Source organism: Pieris rapae, chromosome 16 (assembly GCF_905147795.1).
Source record: "Pieris rapae chromosome 16, ilPieRapa1.1, whole genome shotgun sequence".
Taxonomy (NCBI): Eukaryota; Metazoa; Arthropoda; class Insecta; order Lepidoptera; family Pieridae; genus Pieris; species Pieris rapae.
The window spans coordinates 3301828-3327279 of record NC_059524.1 but is presented as its reverse complement, the minus strand read 5'-3'; the positions used below and the strand labels follow the sequence as shown (position 1 = coordinate 3327279).

At 33.1% G+C, this 25452-nt stretch overlaps 1 protein-coding gene across 3 annotated transcripts in view; it reads right to left on the bottom strand.

Annotated features, from left to right (window-relative positions):
• Positions 1-24570, bottom strand: part of LOC110998052 (ataxin-1) — a 28719-nt gene extending 4149 nt beyond the window's left edge. Inside the window, exons 1-3 of one of the 3 annotated variants that reach the window (XM_022266476.2) lie at positions 24283-24570; positions 480-865; positions 58-291 (exon numbers count right to left, since the gene is read on the bottom strand). In XM_022266476.2, the coding sequence (XP_022122168.1) occupies positions 58-291; positions 480-857 (612 nt within the window). In that variant the 5' untranslated portion in view covers positions 858-865; positions 24283-24570. Of the gene's footprint in view, positions 1-57; positions 292-479; positions 866-1304; positions 1464-24282 lie in introns of those variants that run through there. The other 2 variants (XM_022266475.2, XM_022266474.2) reach the window with 2 other exon arrangements.
• Positions 24571-25452: the final 882 nt, after the last annotated feature.

Below are 25452 nucleotides of genomic sequence, written 5' to 3'. Positions count from 1 at the left end.
CAGCACGTCAGAATATTTGTTTAGTTTTTTTCGTTTAATGAATTAAAGTATTCTTACTTGTGAACGATTTCTATCATACGCCAGTGTGAGTGCTAGCCTATCTCCTCGTTCGTCTAGTCTGAGCAATGTGCACTGTGTTAAGGAGAGATCTCCACTCCTCTCAGCACTCATAACGAAGTCTTCTGTCCTCATCTCCTCGACTCTCCGAAGTGAGCCGTCTTCCAATCGGATTAAAGCACCTCGACAAAAGTAGGGAGCTGGTGCACCACGTTCTGGTGACATTGGTGGCTCCTGAAATACCCAAGAGAAATTATACGTTAGTTTCATATCTAAAACATAGGTTTATACAGAAATAATTCAAAAGTCAGCATTGTACTAGTTACATATAATTTCTTTTAACGAACGGATGTTTCTATCTGAGTTAGATACATATGTATTTTATTAGGCTTACAGTTAGTTTTTAAATAGTCGGAGCTTACCTCTCGAAGTGGTGGTTGAGGCGCCGGCGCCGACACTGGTGGTGAGTGCGGCGAATGGGGCGCAGGGGCTGGGGGCACGAAGCCAGACGTTGGTCTCGGGCGTAGGGGGTACGCAGGAGGGGGTTGGGGAGCTCTCGCCCTATACAGGTACGAGGCGTACGATGCCGGGTGGGGCAAAAAAGGGGAGTAGGAGGGGGGAAAAGGCGCGGGCGCTGGGGGCGCCGGCATGTTTTCCCGTCGGCGTGGTGGATACCGCGGGTAGGGTCGGGGCGGAGGGGCGAGGAACTCCGGCGTCATGTTGGGCGGGGGGTACAGGTGGCTCAGCTGAAGCTGCCCCAGCTGCATCAGCGCCTCGCCGGGGAGGCTCGCAGAGATCATTGGATGAGCTGGAAATAAAAATATCCTCGTTAGATACCAGTATGTTGGCCTTGTTTAGATGATGAAGATACTCGATAGAATGTAATGTAATGTAATGGTGAATGTGGTAAATCACAGAACAGATTGTATTTTATTTTTACTTATGTAACTTAAATGACGTTGTGGTTTATGACATTTTCTTTTGAATTATTGTATGTAAAGGGAGGATAAAACTTGCTGAGTTTCTTGCCCGTTCTTCTCAGAACAAGACCTCCTGAGTCCTGGTAGTCTTGCGAACGGATGGCGTAGTTTTGCTCTTTCGCGAATTTTGTAAACGTTTTTGACATTCATAAGCATGCCTTAAGTCGCATCTAAACTGAATAAATAAATTTTGAATATAAATTATTATTATTATATTTTTTGTTTGATATATATCGCTATCGCTATCGCACACATTTTAATACTCACTATTAAACATAACCTCACATTGCATGGTAATTAAAGGATGCCAGATAGTAAAATGAGAATGCGATAAAAAACAATGGATTCTTTAGAGCGCTATCGGGCTTATAACCACGAGTACAAAGCTGGTAATGAGCTGTTGTTCCCACATAGTAAGCGTACATGTGCGTTGCGTGACCGCTGATCAGATAAGAATGCGTCAACATTATAAATAGATTTTATAATAACCGAGATGAAGTAGCCGTGAAGTGCAATGCACGGTTCGGGGTTTGTCTATGACATATATATTGAGCAAAATAACTTTACATTATTCGTTTGGCTAAGACCTGTGTGAGTAAATTAATAAAATTCCAAATACAAACAGAACAATTGTCTCAGTTGTACAATATTCAACCAGTTTTCAATTACTCTGAAATGACAAGCTAGGCCGTTAACGCAAAGTGATATCAGAACCATAGATACAATTTTGCAAGTCCGAATTCTGTGATTATGGATTAGTAAAAACATTAGGTTTTTAAAATTTACAAGCGCTAAATACAAAATAGGAATTGCGTTTTGATTCACTTTCCTGTTAGTGTCATCGCCCGTGAAAACTGTTTTGATTTGATCTATCACGCCTATAAATAAATTATTAATAAAATGTTTATTTATTGTAATTGAATTAATACAAAAGAAATCTAATAATAAGATTACTTCAAAGGTAACCAACTTTATTCTTAAGAAACATTTATATACAAATTGTATTACACTGACTCGACCTTGAAGAAGTTCAAATCCTAATCGTAACTAATCAAATCCAATCCTAATATAGTTTTTATTTCCATACTCCACGTTTGCAATTGATATATAAAGATAGGTCCAATTAGTATGTCAGGCATCTAATTCTAGCCTTAAAATTTATCAACAATTATAATACACATTTGAGGGGTAGTTCTTTAAAACCACTGGACATAACATAAATTCCCTAAAGAACTTTCTCCCAAACCGGGTAGTGGCCGACTGGAATAGGCTTTCCGAAAGTGTAATCAGTGCACCATCATTGAACTCTTTTAAAAATAGATTAGATATTTTCTCCAAATACGTGCGGAAAGGCATATTAAGCTGCTACTGTGTTTATATATCTACATAATAATAACAATACAGACGTAGAAATATCCTTTCACATATAGGCATATCTGCATGAATCTACACATAATGTGAAACTGTGTATTTAGGTAATATAAAGCAAGAGGTAAGGAGCAAAGATGTTAATCAGCATTCCGGTACATGTTTGTGCAGTGAGCGATAATTTGAGGAACAAAGACTTGAGATGCACCTGCGTAAACAGTGCTTCTGTTAGCACGCGTCTTTGTCAGGGATGCTTGTGTGCTAACGTCAGACTGTTTAAATTACAAAGTTAAATAGTATTTAAAAAGAGTTAAAGTTTTAAAGTCTACCAAAAACGGAACAGTTTTCTATTTTAAGACATTCTAACATCTAATTTAACAAATAGGTTTTATATCCGTTTAGCTTTTATTTGTGAATAATAATAACACTTTAGGCCCTTATACTGACTACAGTATACTTCCATATCTCTCTTTAAAATTATATTTACGCTATTATGAAAAGATATTTTCGATAAAATGCAATTAGACTGTTTCTGACGAGTAAAGCTAAATGTTCAATATTAAGACCATAGTGAATATATACCATAGAGAATACAACTACGTAAGCAAGATGAGCTGGTATCGTATTATTCGCGGCTCAGTAATTCTGGTGTAACACATGGCAACAATTATGTCAGAAACATTTCCTATGCTCGTTTCAACGAATACTATTTTGTTTATTATATACGCTTTTTAATGCATAAAGTTTTTATTCGTAATTATATTAACTAACACGTAGGTATACAATGAACACGAGTAGTAGAAATTACGATCAGTTGTGTTATTGTTACGTAAAATGTATTGTAATTGAATCAATTCTTTAATTAAATTTAACACCCTCTTACATACATTTATATGTATACTGTGTATACTAGAAGTTTCAGTATTTTTATACTACATAATATGTAGTTCCGATTTGTATAACAAACTATGTATCCAAATAATTTCTATAATATGCACTTTAAAATAGTAATTAATTCCATCGGGTTTTGATGTAAGAAATTAGTTACTTCGCTGTAGGTAATTAAGTGATTTTAAGTTTAGGTATCTTCGTTGTTATATTACCCCTATACCGTCGAAATCGTGACTCAGTCACTCGGAACTAAGTAATAATCTAGAATTTAAGAAACCATTAAAGATTTCGTAAAAATTATTATCGTTTGACCTTGTTTTAAATTACGCTTAGCCTATTTAACCTTCTAAGAACCTCCAATTTTTATTAATAAAATATTAAAGATGCCCGATATTAAACTAGACCTATACTATTGATAGGAATCAGTTACAAATAATGTATATATAGTTCTAAAATATAGTAATTTCATCTCTTAATCTCTTAATTTATCTCTTCTCTTCTTGACTCTTTATATTTTAAATAAATACATCGTTTTATTTTCATTCTTTTTTAAGTTAAATTATAATAAAATCTCTTAACTATGGATGGTTAGAACATTCCTGAGTGAGTGATAGAGAATTAAAACAACTTCTGCTCCACAATATTGTCAATCAAGGCGTGTCAAATCAGTTAGATTCACACATCAAATACGCCTTTACTGAGCATTGTGTTTCTACATATATTTCACAAAGTGTCTTAAGGAAATGTACAAATTCTTTGGCTGACTCACAGCACGATGGGAGTGACTAAGGCTTTTGTAATTCCGGTTTCTCACTAAGTCACTAGAAGAAATTTCCCTCAAAATGTTATAATTAAAAAAAAATATCCTATATTCCAAAATCTTATTTAAATAACTGATTAACGCGCAGTACTAGAAAAGTCGGTTCACAATTGTTTTTCAAATGTAATAAGCCTATATTACGATTAAGATTATATTATAACTTTATATAATTTATTTAAACTTTATTCATGACAGAAATATAATTGTGAAAAAATTCATCTATCGTAACTTGATAACAATTATTCCGTGGTGCATAATGCTCATTTATAACAATTTTCAAAGATAAAGTAGTCTTAATATTCTAACTAATCTATCACAAGTCGTATAAGATATTAAGCATGCATGAATATATGAGTATGTGCTTGGGTGTGTGTGTGAATGTATTGAGAGTGTAGCTAAGAGTTGTTATCCGTACTCTGTCTTAGTTTTTGGAACCTATATATTTGGTTTGCACCCCCAATAGAACAAAACGGCAAAAACTTTTCTGCTCCATTCATCATTTTTTTTTAGATAAAGAGGTAAGCTTTATGTCACAACAAACCAGATGAAAATTATCATTATTATTTTCCAATAATTATTTACTGGAAATCAATAAAAAGCCTTGGGCTTGAGTATTATTATACGCCATGAGTATTATTTTATTTATTTAAGTATTCCTACAGCTAATCACTAAACAATATCCAGCCACACATTACATTACACACAAAAGCCAAAACGGAATACACATTGAAACAGAAACATAAAGCACAGTTGTAAGATTGATTGATTGGTAGATTAAAATACATATTTAATGTGAAGGAACAAACAAAGCCATTATTAGTAAAAATGCCTGAGTTTTTAAAATATTTTTTTAAGAATTTTTTAGTCACAATAATAATATCGATTTGCTGGTAATTTATGTTGTAATCTGTAGGTATGCGATACATAACCGAGTTTCGTAAATATAAATTTATGTTAGTCGACAATAAATCTCACATCTATTTGCTTTGTTTACGATACGACAGAGACGAAAATTAATCGAGCCAGCATTTTCATCTCAGACATGCTCTATAGATCGTTCTAAATCAGTATTTGGCGTTGGCCGCCGCCGTCTCGTAGGCGTACGTATTATTAGGTATACAGTGGGTTCGCCGCCCCACGGGAAAACTTCGCAATGAATGGCTGGGTAGCCATTAATATATTTTTAAACGCTAACAAATCAACCGTTCATGTCTGAATAGTCAAATGGATTTAATTAAGGACTTGGAAAGTTTTTCAGTTGAGTGACGTTTTGTTGAGAGTTTGTGTGAGCTTATTAAATTATTAAAGTTTCTGTGCAACACCTGTTCGCCCTAATAAGTTGTGAATACAGAGATCAAACGGGTTTTCTGTGAATTGGTATTTCGTGAATTTAACCTACTCATTGGATACCCAATACGTATTATTTAAGCACTTGCAAGCAGGCTAGACTGTTTCATCAACTCATTTGTAGAACAATGTCTGTCCCAAAAATCTAATGAGTACTGCAGTACGCAATCAATTAATAACAGAAATGTATACGAACATAAAGGTTGTCTTATATTTTAAATTAAATATTTTTTTGTTTTTTTAATCGTCTGATAGTACAAATATAAATAAATATTTTCGAACAGATGTCGTCTCTGACGACTGTGTTAAACAATCATAACTTTGAGATAAGTAAATAAATAAGGTAATACATACTTTATATAATATAAGTACTAACAAAAATAATCTATGTATGTATAACATAATAAACGTTGGCCAGGGCTAATTATAACCACAACACACACGCATTACACACTTAAAACGTACTTTATTCTTTAAAAATAATGTTATCTGTCTTTTTTTTATTATTGTTATTTTGTGTGTTTCTATATGTGTATTTTTTCAGTAATAAATCTTATGTCTATGTCTATTAAAGTAACATACAAATAACGCTTAAATACATTAGATACTAAAGTATTTATCGTCTATATAATACTATGCGTTGACAGCGATTTGCGACGGCAAACCAGTAAATAATAACATTGCTAGGGAGACTGCGCGGTCGATAGGACGCCGCCCGTAACCTACTTCCGCTGACCGTGACCTTGCAGGCACCATTCACGGCGCATCTTGCCAACCACCCCTTGCCACCTACGCCTCATACCACGTCCCACCCGGTGCAGACTGTTAGCAACTGAGATTCCCGGGCATAAATATGAAATCGAACCCAGTTTGAGACAAACTTCAATCCCATATTCAAATCTATTACATTGAATATAAATCTAATATACAAAATTGTCGTGTCTGAGAATATGTCAAACACTTAAGTGATACGCTGTCCACCCCAAAAACTTTTAAAGTTTTTAGTCAATTTTTTTTATGATACAGCACACAGAAATATATACAACCTCTGTCATCTAGCCTATACGATCAACTTTTATCTTTTATTTGTTAGTTAGGAACTTAAACTCTGAGGTTCTGTATCTCTATATCTCATATATATACACAGAAAAACCGCAAAAGTTTTCATTACGGAAAACCGAACAGTCTCTGAGGTAGCTTAGCAAATGGTTCCATGTTGGTATGTACTAAAAAGAAATGCTAAGTAAAAATATATTAAGGAGAATCTAATTTCGCGGGGGCAGGTAGTTGCATATAATTTATTATACTAGAATCCTCTGTTCTACATAAATACTTTGCCAGATTGGTGACTCTTATTCTTGTTTTGAAATCGCAGCAAATTTGTCCACACAACTGTACTATGTACGTAGCGGGGATTTTGTGGGGCTAGGAAGGGCACCCACCGCCTCCACTCCACCTTCCAGACCACTTTCTTCCCCCCCAATGATTTACTTCCTACGATCTGTTTACCAGATTCCGATGGCTTTTACTCAAATTGGACTCCACTTTCACATAATATCTTGATATATCAAATATATTTTTTGTAATTTGGGATATCGAACATTGGAGCATAAGATAATTAATAGATAACTAGAAGATAATTAATGTAATACATCCGTATTTTCTATTTTTGAATTTACTTTCAAATTATCTATTATAGAAATATATAATTATGGATTTTTTAAAATTATTACTGTAATATTATATATACGAAAACAATTGTATACCTAAAACTACTGACTATACTTTACTAATATAGTATATATAATAAACTAATATAGTATATAATAAATAGTATATATAAAAAACAATCCATATAAAATTATCTATTTTCCTTGAGAATTCCCAATATAAAAGCTATAACCCCTTACGAAACAGGTGTGTCTGGCTGCTTCCCTATTATAAACAAACTGTTATTCGGCTGTTTAAACCCTAAAATAAACTATTTTAACATTTTATTACCGTTGAACAGACTTAAGCAATACGAGTGAGCTTTGACCATTAAAAAGATCTGTCAATTTATACATTTACTTAAATGTCAATGAGAATTCTACTATCAAATTCAAAAATGGAACAAGGGCAGAAAATAGCTACTTCGTAGGTATGCAGTAGTAGATGGAAAACCGCCAACTAGTAATTGGCATGTAAAGAAAATTGGTTTGTAGACAGTATCGAGCACTTTATTAATGAGATGACACTAATGGTAATAACGAATGGCATTATTTGCAGCTGTTATATGTCTTTAAATTGGTGAATCCAATCGGTTCAATAATATTTGACAACATATAAACACAATTGGTGGTTGCCTGGAGAAATCGCTCGAAAGCGATAAGGCCGCTAGTTGCCCTCCTTTGCATTTAATTACGTTCAATTTTTATTTTGTAATATAACAAAGTGTTAATAAATAAATAATTTTTGATATCCGTAACTCGACACTGAGCGCTTTTTAAATTATTATCTACGTTATCTGTAACTATTTCCAGCCAGCCAGCGTTTGTGCTAGTTTATACGAAGTAAATACAGGAAGTATTATAAAGTCCAAAAGGATTGGATTTACGAATACATACACAGGATAATTATATTTATTCCATGGTCAGGAAACATCAAAGTCGCATCAAGTCATTGATTATGGTTACGACCTTAACCTTATTAATATTTCACCACTCATTTAATTTAGTAATACGATTATTGTGAAGAAATAAGAGGTGAGTCACCGGTCGACAGTTAGGATCGCTAAGCCTTTATGCTGGCTCCATTACATATCAAATTAAATGCAGTTTTATTATGAGTTAGGCTCAGACATAATCGTAGTAATACCGTGTTAATATGTTGAACATAGACACAAGTTGCTAAACATAGACAATACTATACGTTGAGGAAAGGTTGGAATTAAATGTAATCTGTGTTAGCGTTGAATGAACGCCGACCCGGGCGCCTAGTCACGCGATTCTTACGCAATTTCAACAAAGAAGCTTCGTTGTCAGGCCATTTTAAAACTCGGTTAACGTCTCAATTGTCATGCAATATATGTAAATTCATTAATTAACACAAGTTTCACAATAGTAGCGAATGCGCAAACATTGGAAGTAATTTGGAGTTAACAGTTTTATTGAGTTGAACACGCAATAGTGGAGGCAAACAACCCCGCCTACACGGCGCACGGACATATTAGCATACTCGTCATTATGCCGATTGGACCGTGGCGCGAACTGGCGCGAAATGCAATGCGTAGGCGCAAGGCGTTTAGTTAAAACATCGGAGGAAAAAGTTTAAAATACTTATGTACGAAACAATGCGGTATGTTATGTCTGTAAAGGCAATAATTTATGATGTTTCATTTCATTCTAATCAACTAAAGTATGTATCCAGTTCTATATTTATTAATAATCCTAGGAAGCTAGCAACACTGGAACCCATACTAAATAGACCTTCGTCAAGAAGTGCTATCGTTAACTAATTAAAGTTCAATGACCGAAGTACTATTAGCTAATACTTTTACGAATTTAGTTAATCGATATTGGTCTAATTTTGAGTTAACACGTGTAAATACAATATCTTTATGTTGATGCAAAATGGCGGCAGACCCACGCATTTAGACGATTCACATACAAAGACTAAATTTAAGCCGTTAACTATTTTATTAAAAATATACATTAAATATTACCTGTTTAATTTTGGGGCAGACATTTTGGTTATTGCTGTATTAAAGAGATATATATATAATAATATAATAATAAGTCTTTATTCATTTAAGTTGGTACATTTTTCTTTTCAGTGTAAGATTTGGGAACCCTTTTAAGTAAATATACCTGTGTTAGGGTTCCCAGCTCTTCCATAACAAAGTTAATTACATAAAATAATTTAGCCAGTTCAATTCCTTTTTATTTTTTACTTGTTAAACCGTTATCATCACACCTGATTGTGTGCATGAGTAAGTGTGTGAGAGAGTGAATGAGTGAGTGAGTAAGTGAGTGAATGAGTGAGTGAGTAGGTGAGTGAATGAGTAACGTGTAGCTATTTAAATCATGGGTCTCAAAAGCTGTTCTAATAGTGCATGAGGCGTGATAATAAGCCAGTCTTTTATTCGGGTTTTTAGGTTGTAGGCGGTGAGAGGGTAGATGTTAAGCAGCCTATTTAATTTATTATATAAATAGGCTGCTTGCATATTGCGTCTAGCGAAGTCGGTCCTTACGGTCTGACCGACTACAACATCCCTATTTCTTTTTAAGACCAGCCTATTCTCAAACGGGAGCGCTCTGTGGGTTTTTAAAATTAGATTCAGGACAAACAGCTTCCTAACGGAATATGACAATCATCAATGTTTCAATTGAGCAATTGTAGACATAATAACATTGTAGTCAATATAAGGTAGTAATATATAATTAAAATGATTTATTCTAACGTAATAAGCCTGGTTATTTTCGATCTTAAAGTTAAATCTACCCTAAAGCTATACATTTTAGACACATTTTTTAACTAGTAGCGCTGACTCTAGATTCTAGTCACTTATATGTTTAAAATACTGTTGGCAGTGTGATAAAAGCAGGACAGTGATTTGGTTAATACTATTAGACTAAATTTGGTTTTACAAGTAAAGTTTTAGAGTTCACATTGCACTGAAGTTTAGTTGCTAAACTTTAATAATGACGTACGTGTACATATCACCAACGTGGTAAAGTAATTAATTACTTTAATATTAATAAGTGCTTATAATGAACGACTGTTAATGTTCTTTTGACGCGAGAAATAAAATATGTAATATTAATTCTTGTTGACTAAAAAAAAGACTTATATTATAAAACTTTTATAAGAACATATACCTACGGGGTATGGGTAAACATTTATGTATTTGTTTTATCGATAATGCTCCCATCTAGAATATTGAATGATTGGAAATAGCGGCAAATGTATTTCATCTATATATATCATCTCATATTCTATGATTATTACTATAATTTTTATTGATCTATTTTCAAAATCTCAGAGGCAGATATTTTTTTTCCATCAACCTGGTTACTGTAGCGTGATTCGATGAAAAACTATGTATACTATATTATTGTTTTTTTTGTGTATATTACAAACAAAAACACACAGTTTCTGTTTGTAATAAAGGATGTGTCTATGTCTATGTCAAAAACGTTAACAACAAAACCAAGGCGGCTGAAATATTGTATTTTATTATTTGCTTTTGGAGTTAGCTTTGCATCTAAGTGAAATGGTTTCAAAGAAAGGAAATTTAGAAACTCGCCCACATCCGTGATACGAAAAGAATGTCTAAAATTGTATTTTAGAATGTTGCCATGAAACCAGGGCAAACGTTCAAAATCACCTTTTCCCTGCATTTATATACATGACCTAATTGTCTAAAAATTCGCAGACTCCATTAGTATGCATTAGACGAATTTAGGTTTCAACCGATTCAAATTAAAAACCTGAAACATTCGTACCTTCCGAATATTTGAATTGGATTAAAAAAAACACGTAACATTCTGTTCAATTTATTTATATTATTGCAACAATAACTACCAAAACTAGGTACTAAATCCCCAGTCTGTTACATTACACTTAAAATGTATTTTATTATGTTAAAAAAAAACAGATTATTTACGCTTACATTAGTACATAGATATTGTTGCCAAAATACACGAAATCTGTGCAGAGTAGGAAGGACATAATTTATTGATAAAAATACTTTAATAACTCCATTCAGTTTTGTGTTGTAGCTTAGTTAGGAAAATAACACTTAGGATACATAAGTTATGTAATTAAATAGATCGTACAAATGAATTCAAAATGGACACCGTTTCTAATGAAGTGGCATAATAAAATACTTAAGCTGAACGCCACAGAATACATATTCAATATATTGAATGACACAATCAGCTAATTGGCAGCCACAGACGATATACGTCATTATAATTCAACAATACACTTTTATAACTAGTACGATATTATCGCTTATTAAAAGTTAACATAACAATCAAATGAATTGTCCTTGAATGCGCTGCTATATCTTCTCAACGAATTGAAATCCTCGGAAAAGAGGTCACTTACGCCCAAACCCAAAACCCGTCTCATCCATTTTTGATCATCTGAGATATACATCTTAATCCAAATATTGATATAAGTGTGCCTATAACCAATCGACGGAATTTAATAGCCATCTGTCGATACAAGCTATCCATGGTAGATCAGATCGGTATATATGGATAGAACTTTATATAAAAATGACAGTTCAACTGTGTCAAAATATTATTTTAAGATTTTTACTTTCACCAGTTTTTATAATAATCAAAAAGCTATTTGATGTTTTTAACATAGACATGTATATTTTTATATTATTTGTATGGATTTATTTACTTAATTTGGTTTATATTGTTTATCAAACATGAGTTTTAAAAGCGAAGAGATTGCATTCCATCCGTCGCCAAAAATGGATTGTCTTCGTAGGGTCTGGTTATTAGGATGAAGATAGGAGATCGATCGACTGTCATGATCTGATAGATTGAAAACAATCTGAGATTGTGGATTCATTATTAGGATCAGGCGTTAGTTAACCTGTCAAAAAACTAAGCTAGGAGCTAGGTTTGATTAATTAGACAGGTCTAAGTGCGGAAACGTCCACACTGTATACTTAAGTTAATTTCTCTGTACAACGAAAGAACCTCATTTACATTAATTCAAAAATTTTACACTGTAACTCGTTAGAAAATACGTTTTGCCAATTTTAAATGCAGACAAAATAAAACAGCAAGTGATCGATCAATCGCTCGCCTGCACAGTGACAGTGCCAAGTGTTCTAAACACTCGCCAGTATTGTCTTCCTTTATTCATACCTGATTAAAATAATTGGAATTACAATTGCATGGTGTTGATGAACTCTCGCATTACGTAATTGGATAACGAGTTGAGTACGGCTGGTTTTGGTTATTTCATTAAGTTTTTATGTCAACAAACAGTGTTTAGTAACACGACGATGGAAGGTAACATAGAATTCGTCGAGTTTACAATCAATTTTGTGTGAAATATGCATTAAATATGGGTTGCCTGGATGAAATCCTGGAAGAAAACATGTAACCTGTTTTTTTATATGTATATTATGGTAAGGAAGCGTAAATAAATAAATTTCTATAATATTAAAGTTTCTACTTGAAAATACCATTTAATAAATGAGCTCAAATTAATTTCGGCACCGTTAAATTTCCATGTATTTTGAATTGGTTTTATTCCAATAATTGGGGATAAATCTTTTACCCAACTATTTCTTAATAACTTTCAAAGACCCGTTCAAGAATAAAATAGCTAAGCTTTCATTTTGATTACCATTTCTTCAACGAAATAACATTGACTTCGAAGAATTCACTTTGATTTGTTTTTATTCTTCATAAATCATTTCGTTCATCATCATCGTTAGACACAACTATATTTATTTATTATTTTAAATTATCTTCATTAGCAAATAATAATGAAATATTAATTTTGCGTTAATAGTAAAGTAGTATGTAGCAGATTATCTTATTGTAAGTATCCTATACGTAGGATAATCCTACCTGTATATATTACCATCTAAAATTCGCAATATTGGAGTGTTTGACAAATTCAAAAAGACAGTAAAGATGCATGCTAGAATGAACACAGTTGACTTCAATTAAGTCGGCTTATGGCGTCTATGGCGACGTGTATCTCGCTGGTATATATACATATTAATATTAAGTTTCTCATGTAAATAAAATATTTTTGATTTTGTAATGAGCAATAAAGTCCTTTAAACATTATAATTTAATTTATATCCGATCATACCAAGTACTACGCCCTATTTTGTATTTGCAAACAGAGCTGGCCTCGTGTGAACAGTTATTGTTTCTCGTTATAGATTCAATGCGTGAGTGTTACACGGGCTAACCGTCTTTTCAGAATATTAATCGCCGATCTAAGTTACCGCGTGTCTAAACCATCTGCTATTACCTCTATTGTATGCTAATATTTGTCTATGTTTGACCCAACCGCCTGGAAATCCAATCAAGGGAAATATACCCAATGGGAGGACATGTGATTTTTAAGAAATTAAAACATAATTTTACGCGACTCTCTGTCTAATAGACAACTTATGTATGAGCGTTGGTGTAGCAAGGAAGCATCTGGAGCGATATTCTGCTGTGAAGGGTTTTGAAAAACTGCTCAGTAATCAAACACACGATATGTCGATTGAAAAGACCTGAATTACTAGGTTGTCCTATAGACTAATTAGACTTAATCATTTTGATATTGACTAAAGGTAAAAAAATCATTCTACAAATAATTTAGAATGATTATATTCTTTACGTAATCATGGGTTTTCCAAACGGGTAGATGGAGTTACCCTGCCTAGCAAACACTTATCTAACGATTTCTAGTATTTGTTTATAAAGTCCATAACTGTTATATAACATGACAATGTTTAATAAATGTAAAAACAAATTAATAGACGCCAGCGCCGTACCTAAAATTACCTGTTAAAACATAAAAGTCATAACAAATTATACATTTATCACACATTGTTTATTATGAAAACTACAGATAAAAAACACGTGACTGAGGTCGATTTGTAAAAATACATTTTATAAATTATAAATTATAACAACGAGAAACTTCCCGCTTGGTTACCGAACTTCATGTCACGCGAATAAGATAATTCTGTGTAAACAGTTACTGTTCGTTTGTAAATATCAAGTGACCGAAACGTATATTATTACATACTAAAATATTTGCAGTGTAAAATATTGTCTATGATTAAATAGCTCCGTGATCGAGTGATGAAAAATTGTTATTATAGGTTTGATAATACACTCATCTCTCTCGTTTATTTTAGGATAGAGAGAATTTGCCCTCAAAAATGGCAGTCATCGCAGCCCTTGGGCGTGGTCTTGAACACCAATTTTAGTGGATGCATTTCCGGCTTATAAGTGAGGAGTTTTATCAAACCGGAATACATCATACCATCCGTACCACTACGGATGTCCGTTGTTCTATAACTGAGTCTTCAGCAGTTTTTGCCGCCCCAGGTCTATGTGGAACCAACTGCCAACTGAAGTATTTCAAATCTTCAAATGTTAAAACGCTGTTGTGAGCCTTCTGACAATGATGTGAGTGTTCATGGGACGCGGCATACGGTGGTATAACTAAATATCAGTTATAGTCTGTGGTATAGTGGTATAACTAAATATAGTCAGCCCTTTTAACTCCAATTATTACAAAAAAGGAGTATGCGCCTTTCTTGTTATTATTATTCGTCCATAATTATGTTTTAAAGTACTAATTAATAAATGTATTTAAAATAGTAATTAGTATATAAAACCTAAGTCTACATTATTGCACAACATTATATCTAGGCAATTTTAGTAGCTATCCTTGAACAATTTGAATTTAAATTTTTAATTTGTACATAATTAATATAAAAATAGCGATAAACTATGCCCCGTTTATCTTGCAACGTCTCACGACCTCGATTTGCTATAGCAGTTGAAAACAAATTCGGTAAAAACAGAATTATCACCAAATATTATACTTTTAACCTATAAATAGAGATAATAGCAGTTTACCGATTATACAGCAACAATTTAACAAAATAACATCGGTTTTCGTAAACAATCATGCAACATGACTATTATTAAATTTTGTCTGGTTGGATGAACATTATTGTAGCGGAATCAATACTTTGAAGGAAATTGTAAGGCATAATTACAAGAGTCGTTTGTAAGAGAGTGATTATACAGCCTTAGTATGATTATTACAGAGTAAGTAGTCCTGATGTGTCTTGTATAGTGGTAATAATTTATTTGCAAGAACATGGTACAAAATGTCATGGTAGTACAATCTAAAGTATATTCTGCCACACATAATGGCGAGCAAATTTGTCTTAAAAGCTAGATAAGAAGCTACAATTACATTATGAGTCATATTATCAAAGTCGATTCTTATATTATTTTATCACTACATCATCACTTTAATAAAATATTTTATTACGTTATCTAATTAATATTAATTATAATGTTTCACGATATTAATAGCATATTATTTATTTCCAAAAGTTGTGCATTAATTTATATGGTATATGCTACCTTTAAGACTAAATTACTTGTCTATGGATTCTTGCGTCCCTTTTGACATACGCGAACAATGATTGTTGTTCCTAGTCTAGACATTAGTCTATGACGCATGTGTTGCCATGTGTAAAATTCAATACAATCTCTGAGAAGTGAATGACGTGTGTATGTGGAGCAAGACAATGCGTTGAGGACATCTTGTCTGTGTACTAACACGTTTTCAGGGAATTACAGCAATCGCGTGCCGGTATCAAAACGAATATTTCTTAGAATGCCGGAATTACCACTAATTAACAAATACGTAAGATATATAATACAGTATGATAAATGCCTATGCTCTTTGTAACGACTTGATATTTTGAAAAACTATAAAGCACAAAATTGAAAAAAAATGGTGGAATGTGTTTTTGTCTAAAATGTTTTTCCCCACGATTGTATTTTCTAAAGTAAAACAAAAATATAAGACAAGGCGGCAAGGTCTACAAACTATACTTGGTTTAATACGTGAATAATAATAACAAAAAATTGTGGAAAACGAAAGAGAATTTGCTTTTAATCTGTATAGTTCCAACTAAAATTACCAGCCATAATTATTAATAATAATAGCATTTTAACTGTCTAGAATTGTCATAGAAACAAAGATTATGTTTTAAGGATTATTTTACGAAATATAATACTTTATCCTAATAATTAATAGTTGAGTTTAAATTTTGATAAATAATTAATATTAATAGAATGTTTTTCATACTTGGTTTTATCGAGGTGACCTTGCACTATCATTCTTACACAACAAAAAGTATTCAATTAATAGTTTGCAATAACTGTTATGTAAAACTATTCGATAAGGAATTGTAACGATAAATGAACGCGATTTTTGCATAATATAAGTTGATATTATTGGTATACTCGGTAAGCCGTCAGTGAAAAACATTATCCGCATAAAATAGTAGGGTCTTAGCGACCCTGAATTTTATCACGATATCGTCAGTGGTAAGCCACGGTGAAATTAATAGGCAGCATTGAACTTGAACGCTATGCGTGAGTGACGTTGAGTACACGTGAACAAGCCCGCAAGGCCACAGACTACAGAGCCACTGCCACATCACTACAGAATGTTAAAAAAAGAACAAATATCGACTTATCTGTGGGAGGTTTTTGCCTTGAAAATTGAACATTTGAAAATAGAACTTAATTTGTAGCGAAATAAATTCCAAGCAACACAGGTTATGAATAAATTTATTTATCAAAATGCATAAATAATATATAGGATTATATGTATTGGTATTCATGCAAGAATATTCTATATTTATTATGATAAAAACATTGACGACAATGGTCTATTGATTGATAAATTTATATCAGCCGTTTGTGGGGTGAAGGCTAATAATATGACAATCAATACACTTGTTACCTACGTGTGTTTATCTTTGAGATATCTGTTAACGAAAGAAAACACTATGAATGGTGTATAGTTGAGTGATAAAAGTATTACGTTGACTTTATCTTGAGGTAATATCATGAATATTTGCTAAGTATTTGTTAGTGTTTGAGCACCTACTATGGATAATGTACAAAAATATAAACGATCTACCGATGGTCAAAATTATTTTTGTATTGGTGGACACGACATGATATTTATACAATATACAGCCAAGACGAACAGTGAAACTATAGACTACTCTAGGGTGTCGCCAGGGCAGGCCCATAGAAAAAAACATTTTTTTTTTTATTATTTTCATAATTAGTTTTTAGAATATTATTTTATATAATATACAATATTATTCAAGAACAGTTGAAGTTTTTACTTGCTTCAACTGAAACTCTTCCCAACATGCCTCATTCTTTTGGCAATCGCCTGGCGACGCTCTTTAAACTAATTACTAAAAACTAGCTATTGTCTGTGAATGTGATTTATTTAAAACTATCCTCTTTTTAAAGTGCCTGAGAGAACATAAGTTTTGTGGTCCAATGTAAATCAAGCTAAATACAGACTTTGTTCAACCAAAATCAGTAAAATTCTAAATTCAAAATAAAACGAATGATGACAATGACATTTAACAATAGCTTTTTGATGTCGTCATTGCATTCTGAAACTGTCAAGATAGCAATAATGACTTTAAATGTATCATTTTCGGACAATAGGGGCCAAGATGCATTGTGTGATGAATTTGCATATAACGATATTGCATAAGGCTATTTCGCAAATACACGGCAGTGCAGCGAAAGCTATGATGTAATCTGTGCCAGCGCAGCACCGACTCATTGATTAGACTAGTGAATGTAACCGGTTGTAACTAACCATTTGTCTATGCTTTTCAATAAAATCAACAAAAATTTGGGATTTAAAACTAGAGTTTTCTTTGTAATACATGGGTTTAAAAACAAATAAAAATGTTGAATCAGTTTATACGAAACACTTTTTAATAATAAAATAGTATGTATTTCCATATTTAAATCGAATTTTTTGGTGTACTATCAGAGTGTAGTTATATGTAAAACAATTAAACAGTGCAAAACATTGTTTGTACATTGTTTATTTGTCACTAAACAGCGCAGGGTAACAGTTAAAGGGCCATATTAGTAAACAAAACCTTACAGATTCATTGTTTGCATAACAATGAATTATTTAAATGCAAATCATTTTGTGATACTATTGTTTGTTTCAGAGAAACGCCTGATAAGGAACGTTTTCTATAGATACAATTTAAATGACAAGCAAAAATTTTAAAATTGGAACAGATTATATAAATGTATGCTTTACATGATACACAGTTGATGTATATATAATTAAGCTGTGTTATGAAAAACTGTAAATGTATACACAAAATACATAAACCTTTTTATGTATGAGTCTCAGACTTCTGTGTCTGTTTCATGATCATTTGTCAATCTAATAAGTAGGTGGTCAGCCTCCTGTGCCTGACTTACGCTGTCGACTTTTGGGCTTAGGCAAGTCGGTTTCCTGCGCACATAGACAGACAATCCACTAGTGCACAACTTTGGTGCACGATTGTTCCTCCGACCTCTAGTTGACTAGGCCAACACAAAATACCTCGTAAACCTTTTGTCTATTTGATTCTTCTATAAAAAAAATATCCGCTAAATAAATGTTATGGAAAATAATAAGGATATTTTTAATTAGGCAACGCTGTCTGAGTGCTTAGAGTTACTTAGTGCAATCGAATCGCTATATTACGTCTATTCATAAGAAGCATTTTCCTACTAAAGTGTCTTAAACGGGTTGTTTTGTACTTGATTATTCTATATGAATCTACCACTAATTGACATCCTATGTACGGCAGGTTTAATTATAGCCATGACAATATTAATATATTAAAAAGGGACGGATCAAGAGCGCCCTTTACCGGTTACCGAGCATAATTTTAATGAAAGCAGATGAAGTGAAAGGGTTATGTCAAGATTGTAGGAAAAAATTGTCTCATGTAAAATGTTCTAAAATTTGTATATAAAAATAACGTACCTAAATTACTATAAAAAACTTCTTTTCCATTTAATATTCATGAAAAATACTAATTGCCATGCGACAATGAGTTAATTACGAACATAATCAATAGAAAATAATTGTACATGTAAAATGAGTATTACAATTTCGTTGGCGATAACTGGTACATGTTGCGATTGTGAATTTCAATATACAAGAAATCCGAAACATACTTTCATTGTTGACACATTATAGCAATATAAAACCGTTCTTTTGGCCGTGAGAACGTAATTTCAATGCGGAGTTCATCAATTACCGTAATATAAGCCACATTTAACTGTGGTATCATTGTTTAATGTATGAATTGATAAAAGAAATAGAGATGAAACAAGCTGGCTTTTTGCTTAGTGGAAAGCACTAGTGTCAACTACGATTTAAATTAAATAGTAGCTGTTAATTACAAATTCGATTGGTGTCTTATTTCACGTTAATATAACAATTCGAAGTGGAATTCGTAATGGTTAGGACTGGTATTTTTATAGCATAGGGCAACTGAGCCCACGGGACGCTTATCAAGGGCAGTCATTTTATTGGGTGTGTTGCCTGCCTTTGAGAGAGGAGTTTGCTCCATAAAACGAGGCAGCAGGGTTCAGCCAAAAGAACTCTTCACAACACTCTCCATAGTACACTTTGTAGAATACGCATAGCAACGCTATATCAAGAGGATTAATACCTTGGAAGTATTTACTTTTTACGGGCAGGAGGCTCACCCGATGTTAAGTGATTCCGCCGCCCATGGACACTCAATGCCAGAGGGCTCGCGAGTGCGTTGTCGGCCTTGTTAAGAATTGGTACGCTCTTTTCATAAAGGACCCTAAGTCGAATTGGTTCGGAAATACTTCAGTGGGCAGCTGATACCACAAAGTGGTGGTGGGCGGAAAAAACTGCCTAGAAAAACGCGCAGTTGTGGAACTACGGACGTCAGGTGATACGGGTGGAATTTTAAAGAAATATCTAATAATCTAGATTCTAGCAGTTAATCGTTGTTTCTAAATAATGTTTTTTTTTTATTATTATTAAAGTATGAAATATACTTATAAATTAAAATGTATAAGTATATTTCATACTTCAATACACTAATCTTATAATAGTCGATACCATCTATATGTTACTATGTTTTTTCTCCTCCTCGTCGTTTAATAAAATATTCCTTATTGTTATCTATTTTGGTGAGGAAAATATGTGTTCCCAACTAAAATGAAAGATTCATTCATGTGAAAGAAACGAGGTGTGAGGCTTAATATGGATCGATAATTGAACAGACTCTAGGGTTGGTTACATCACTTTAAGGATGATAGGTGATCCCGTGCTTATTAAGATGCGGCAATGTCTCAAAGTTAACACTTGCCTCTTGCTTCAGTAGCTTTAATTCAGTCGTAGATTGATGTAATATGCATGGTCATATTATAGACTTTTGGATATAGAACACTCGTGTACATGTCGCAGCCAACTAGCTTAATTCGCCGTTCAATTAATACCCTAGCCGTTTAACTAAACGGCGCTGTTCAACTAATGGCCTGAAAGCTGTTTAGCCAGTTAGTCAAACAGCTAGGAAACTGACTTAAATCGATGATGTTTTATTACTTGCTTAGTCTTTTGACTGTTAATTAAAATTGAATTCTACCTTCTGCCACTCTAAAACTCGAAACGAAACACTTCAAACTATGAATATGAACTCGGCGAACTACAACTTAAATGGTGTTTTCCATAGATTTACGAAAAAAAAAAAACAAGTAAGTATACGATAAGAATGAGAATTTGACTCAAGGAATCTTATTCTAAAAGATAAATTTTGTCATACGTTTCATCTTTTTATTTCTGCTAAATAATGACTTTATCGTACGAATTCCCTAAGCATTAGCCAGCCAGTTTATTAAATGTAGTAACAAACGCTGCGGCTGAATATCTTTCAGGCCGCCAGTTAAACGGCTAGTCTGTTAATATAACGGCTAATTAAGCTGGCTGCGACATATTTATTTTTATTTTTATTATAGGGTACATTTAGGTACAGAAACAGAAAACAGATTGATTAGATACATATAATTATTACACATATTATAGATAGTAGTGCACATTTTTTTTAATATCTTTTGTTTTGGAAGTACTTTTTCAGCGATTGATATATCTAATTCACTTAATGGTGCCATCATAAAGTAGTTGCACAATGTTGTTAGCGATTGCAAACCGTAAAGATAACTCTTTGTTTTGAAACCGACTCTTATCAGACATCTGTCTATTAATTATTAGAAGTTGACCCCGCTAATTAGTTGTATATAGAATTGTAACAATAAATCAACGTTAGTAAGAAAGACGTGCTACTGTTGCTACGATTTAGTCATTTTGTAATTGGTTTAGAATAATAGTGTGTATCGTAAACGAAAGGGCGTAGTTTAAGATGTAAGGGTAAGTGATAAGTATAATTCTAAATCCAAAATAATGCGAAAATCTCTCTCTCTCTATGTAGAAGCCATACCCATGAATCACTATCTATTTTTAAATCTAAGCGTAGGGATGTTCAGACGCCAGTGGTCTGTCTTAAGGTATTGCAAAACTTAAATAATAATAATTTGTGAGTTGAAATAGATTATTTTAAATATTCTTCATACTTAATGCATATAGGCAATAAAATTGATTAGCAAATTTCGCATTTAATTTTAGGTATAATTTAATTATATTACGTAATCATTCTAATTGATCTAAAATTGGAATAGACTCGTATTCTACAACGTAAATATAATTATATCGTGAATTATGAATATGGACGAATTAAGTTACGTCTGGGATCTCGGTCTGTTGACTATCCAAAGGATAGAAATAAATACAACAAAACATCTTCCCACATTCACATCTTTTATGTCGAACAGAGAGTAAACGGGCTCTTTACCGTAGGATGTTAATTCTATACCACGTAGAAAAAGATTCAGTATTCCCATAACCAATGAGTGTCGTTATTAAACTGTTCATAAAGTACAGAATCTTTATTAGAACTTGAAGAAGCACTAAAGGAATTAAAATGGGATAGTTTAGGAAAAGGAAATTGTTAGAGGAGGCCTTTGCGAAGAGGCACACTGAACTAAATGATATTTTATAAATAAACAGACACCACTACACAAAGAAAGAAGAAAGCAGTTCAGAATAAGAGGCTTATTATTATTATAAAGTACAGATTAAAAAAAAATCTACTTTTACACGACTACGGGAACAATGAGATTTTGGTTTGATACATGCTTTGTTTGAGCAATAAAACTATTGCTTTTGTGTTTTAGTAAATGAAACATATTAATCTATTTATTATATTAGTTATCTAATAGTAATAAGTTTCATAGTAATGACTCTCATATATGTAATATGTCAAGGGTAAATAAACATTTAATTACTTATATAATTTTTCTGCAACACTCTGAAGGTCTGGTTACATAAGGTTTACGTAAAGCTAGGCTGTCTAATTTGGGGCCCTATATGATTACAATAAATTATTACTGGATCAAAAACATGTTTCTTGAAAATTAATTTGGTGGTAACAGGTGTGGTTTTAAGTCTAGAATATAAAGGATTAATTAGAGCCTTAATTTAGTATTAAAATTTAAAAATATGTAGTTTAATTGCCTCAGTATACTCGGTAAAATGTGAAAAAAATAATTAATAGAATAATCTTATTACGTTTCTAGCAATAGACTAAGATAAGATAATGTTAATGAACTTTAAAATTTCCTAACATCTCAAAAATGCAGTTATAATCACAATTTTATATTCGCAAAAACAGCGCACACTTAATTTTATTCTGAAAATTAATTATCAAGATGAGTTTCGAAGTTAAGGAGAGGTACGAATTATTTTTGCGTTCATCGTCCTATTTATTAAGATAACGTATTAGACATGCACAAACATGTACATCGTTGTAAACTTAGTAAACTGTAGATCTCGTGTAAAAAGTTCAAAGTTTATCGGACAGTATTCTGTACTTTTCCTTGTTGTTCTAATTTTAAAATCACTATAATCACTTGTTCCTGGTAAACAGATGCGTAAGCCAAGTCTTCTAAATTATTATTTTTTTATTTTTTGCCTTTTGGTAAATAACGAATAGGTATAATAATTATGTGTTCTTTTTCTGTTTTTGTTTAATTAATTACTAATAAAATATAGGTCAGAATATGGTCGATACAAGTCCCAAAACGCGCACTGTCCATAATTTATTATTGGTGTTTTGAAAAAAACTATGTCGCTGAAAATATGAGAAATTATCAGGTTGTGTGATTTACGAACTAATACTTGGCGACAGAATAAATGATCCAAATATTTGAAGAGTCTAATTAATTGATATAATCAAACTGATTTCAAATTAATTCATAGCTAAACTTTAACGTATGTAGATATACTGATCTAAGCAAAAAAGATAATAAGAATGTGGTTACAAGTTGAATAGCAGCCAGTACCTGAATCATTTGACGTATTTCAGTTGTGAATACTAATTTAGAATACAATTCGCATGCCGCCCATATGAATGCAAATAATTCAATTGTTTTTGTCAATGGAAGGTCAAGTAGAATAAAGGTTTCCTTTGTTGATTTCCAAAAGGACATTCCGAAGGTTGTAGAAAGAGCGAAGAGTAAACAAATCGATTGGTGCGGTCGAAAATAATCTTTCCGATTAAAAATTGTAAATATTATGACGTCAATTATGATAATAGAAGCATGCATACATGTTTTACATGTTGGAGTTTGCAGTCCATTTTGCATTATTGAATTTGGCGAAAAACTGCCATTCATTTTGTATAGACCGAAGAGCCGTGCTCGAGACAGGTAGAGTCAAAAAAAAAAAAAAAAGTACAGCGTCGAACCGGCTCAGAAACAAGCTAAATAAAACAGATCAAGGCCCCAGTTCATAAATACAATCGATCAAAAATTCAGAGCTAATTAATTAATATTATTCAATACTATAGAAGTAAACTTGAGCACCAAACGAAAGCTTGCGAATTGATCGTTTGTCGCAATCGTATTTTAGTATTTCGCTATACTAATGCGGTGAATGTAAATCTTCAATTACGGGTTTATGAAACGAGGCTCCGGGAGCAGACGTCTCGGCGTAGAATACGGACACGCACACACGCCCACAACGCACACAAACGACAGACGAAAATATCACTCGTATCACCATGCAAATGGGAAAGCGCATAACGCCAGCTGTTATAATCCTTACGATTTAATAGTCCTTACGTTTCGTGGTACTGTCGTAAGACGGTCACGGGCGCAGCATCGCAGGCCGCGGGTCACGGCTCAAATCTCATCCAAAGGCGCCGTGATACACAGAACTGGTTTCGTGGGCGTTGGATTCCAATGGAAAAATACACGAACGTCCACTAGCATTCGACACTTGCGATATCGCGGTACTGCGGTCACACAGCAGGAAAATCAACGGCTGGAGATTAGCATGAATGATATTAATAATTTAACGAAACGCGAATAAGGTGCGACGTCGGTGCTGGTCGCAGCGCGACTGGTGTCAGAACTACGCTGACACCGACTCTCTCAATAGAATTGCGCTGAAAACGAAATAAAAAGCATTAAGTGATTTTTGTGCCAGACATGTTTTATGATATAATAATGCACTTAGCGAATTAATTTAAAAGCTTATGAATGTAGTTTATTTTATTTTATTTTTTCAAACTTATGTAAATCACGAGTCTTCACCTTTGTTTATAAAGTTCGTGATGTAAACAAAACAGGACTATCTTTTAGTATTAAATAAACGCATTAGTATTTTATTTAGTGTTTCGCTATTATTATGTCAATAATCTACATACATAGTTTAGAACAACTATGCATTTTTATATCATTATAATATTAACAGAAGAAGACACACTATATAATATTGTAAAATTTCTAAACCAACTGCCCAATTGTCACTCATACCAAAATCGTAATTCGTAACACCGAATAAAAAATTTGTTGCAGCGAAACCTGTCACATGCAGCGATTTAAGCGCTTCAAGTTTCGCTCAACTACGAGGACCGTGCGTAGTTAGTGGCCGTGAGCGGCGCGGGGACGAGGAAACCCGGTGAGTACGGCGTGCCTCGAAACCCACGCGGGCGGTGCGGGGGGAGGGGATTAATCACGTAGTAAGCACTGCCCTCGCCCCGCACCGTAGAACCTGCCCGATACATGAATAAATACAAGTAGGGTTACCATGATACCATTTATTTTAGAATAGTTTGAATGTTGAATGTGCCCGTTTTTTGTATGATGATTTAGAATCACGACTTTGAGATATTAAGCCAGTCAGTCTATCCGTACTAATCAGATTGCATTCATTTGTGCTGTATATTGTTAGAATTATTTACGTTGACTCATGACGCCGTTATGGTTGTTT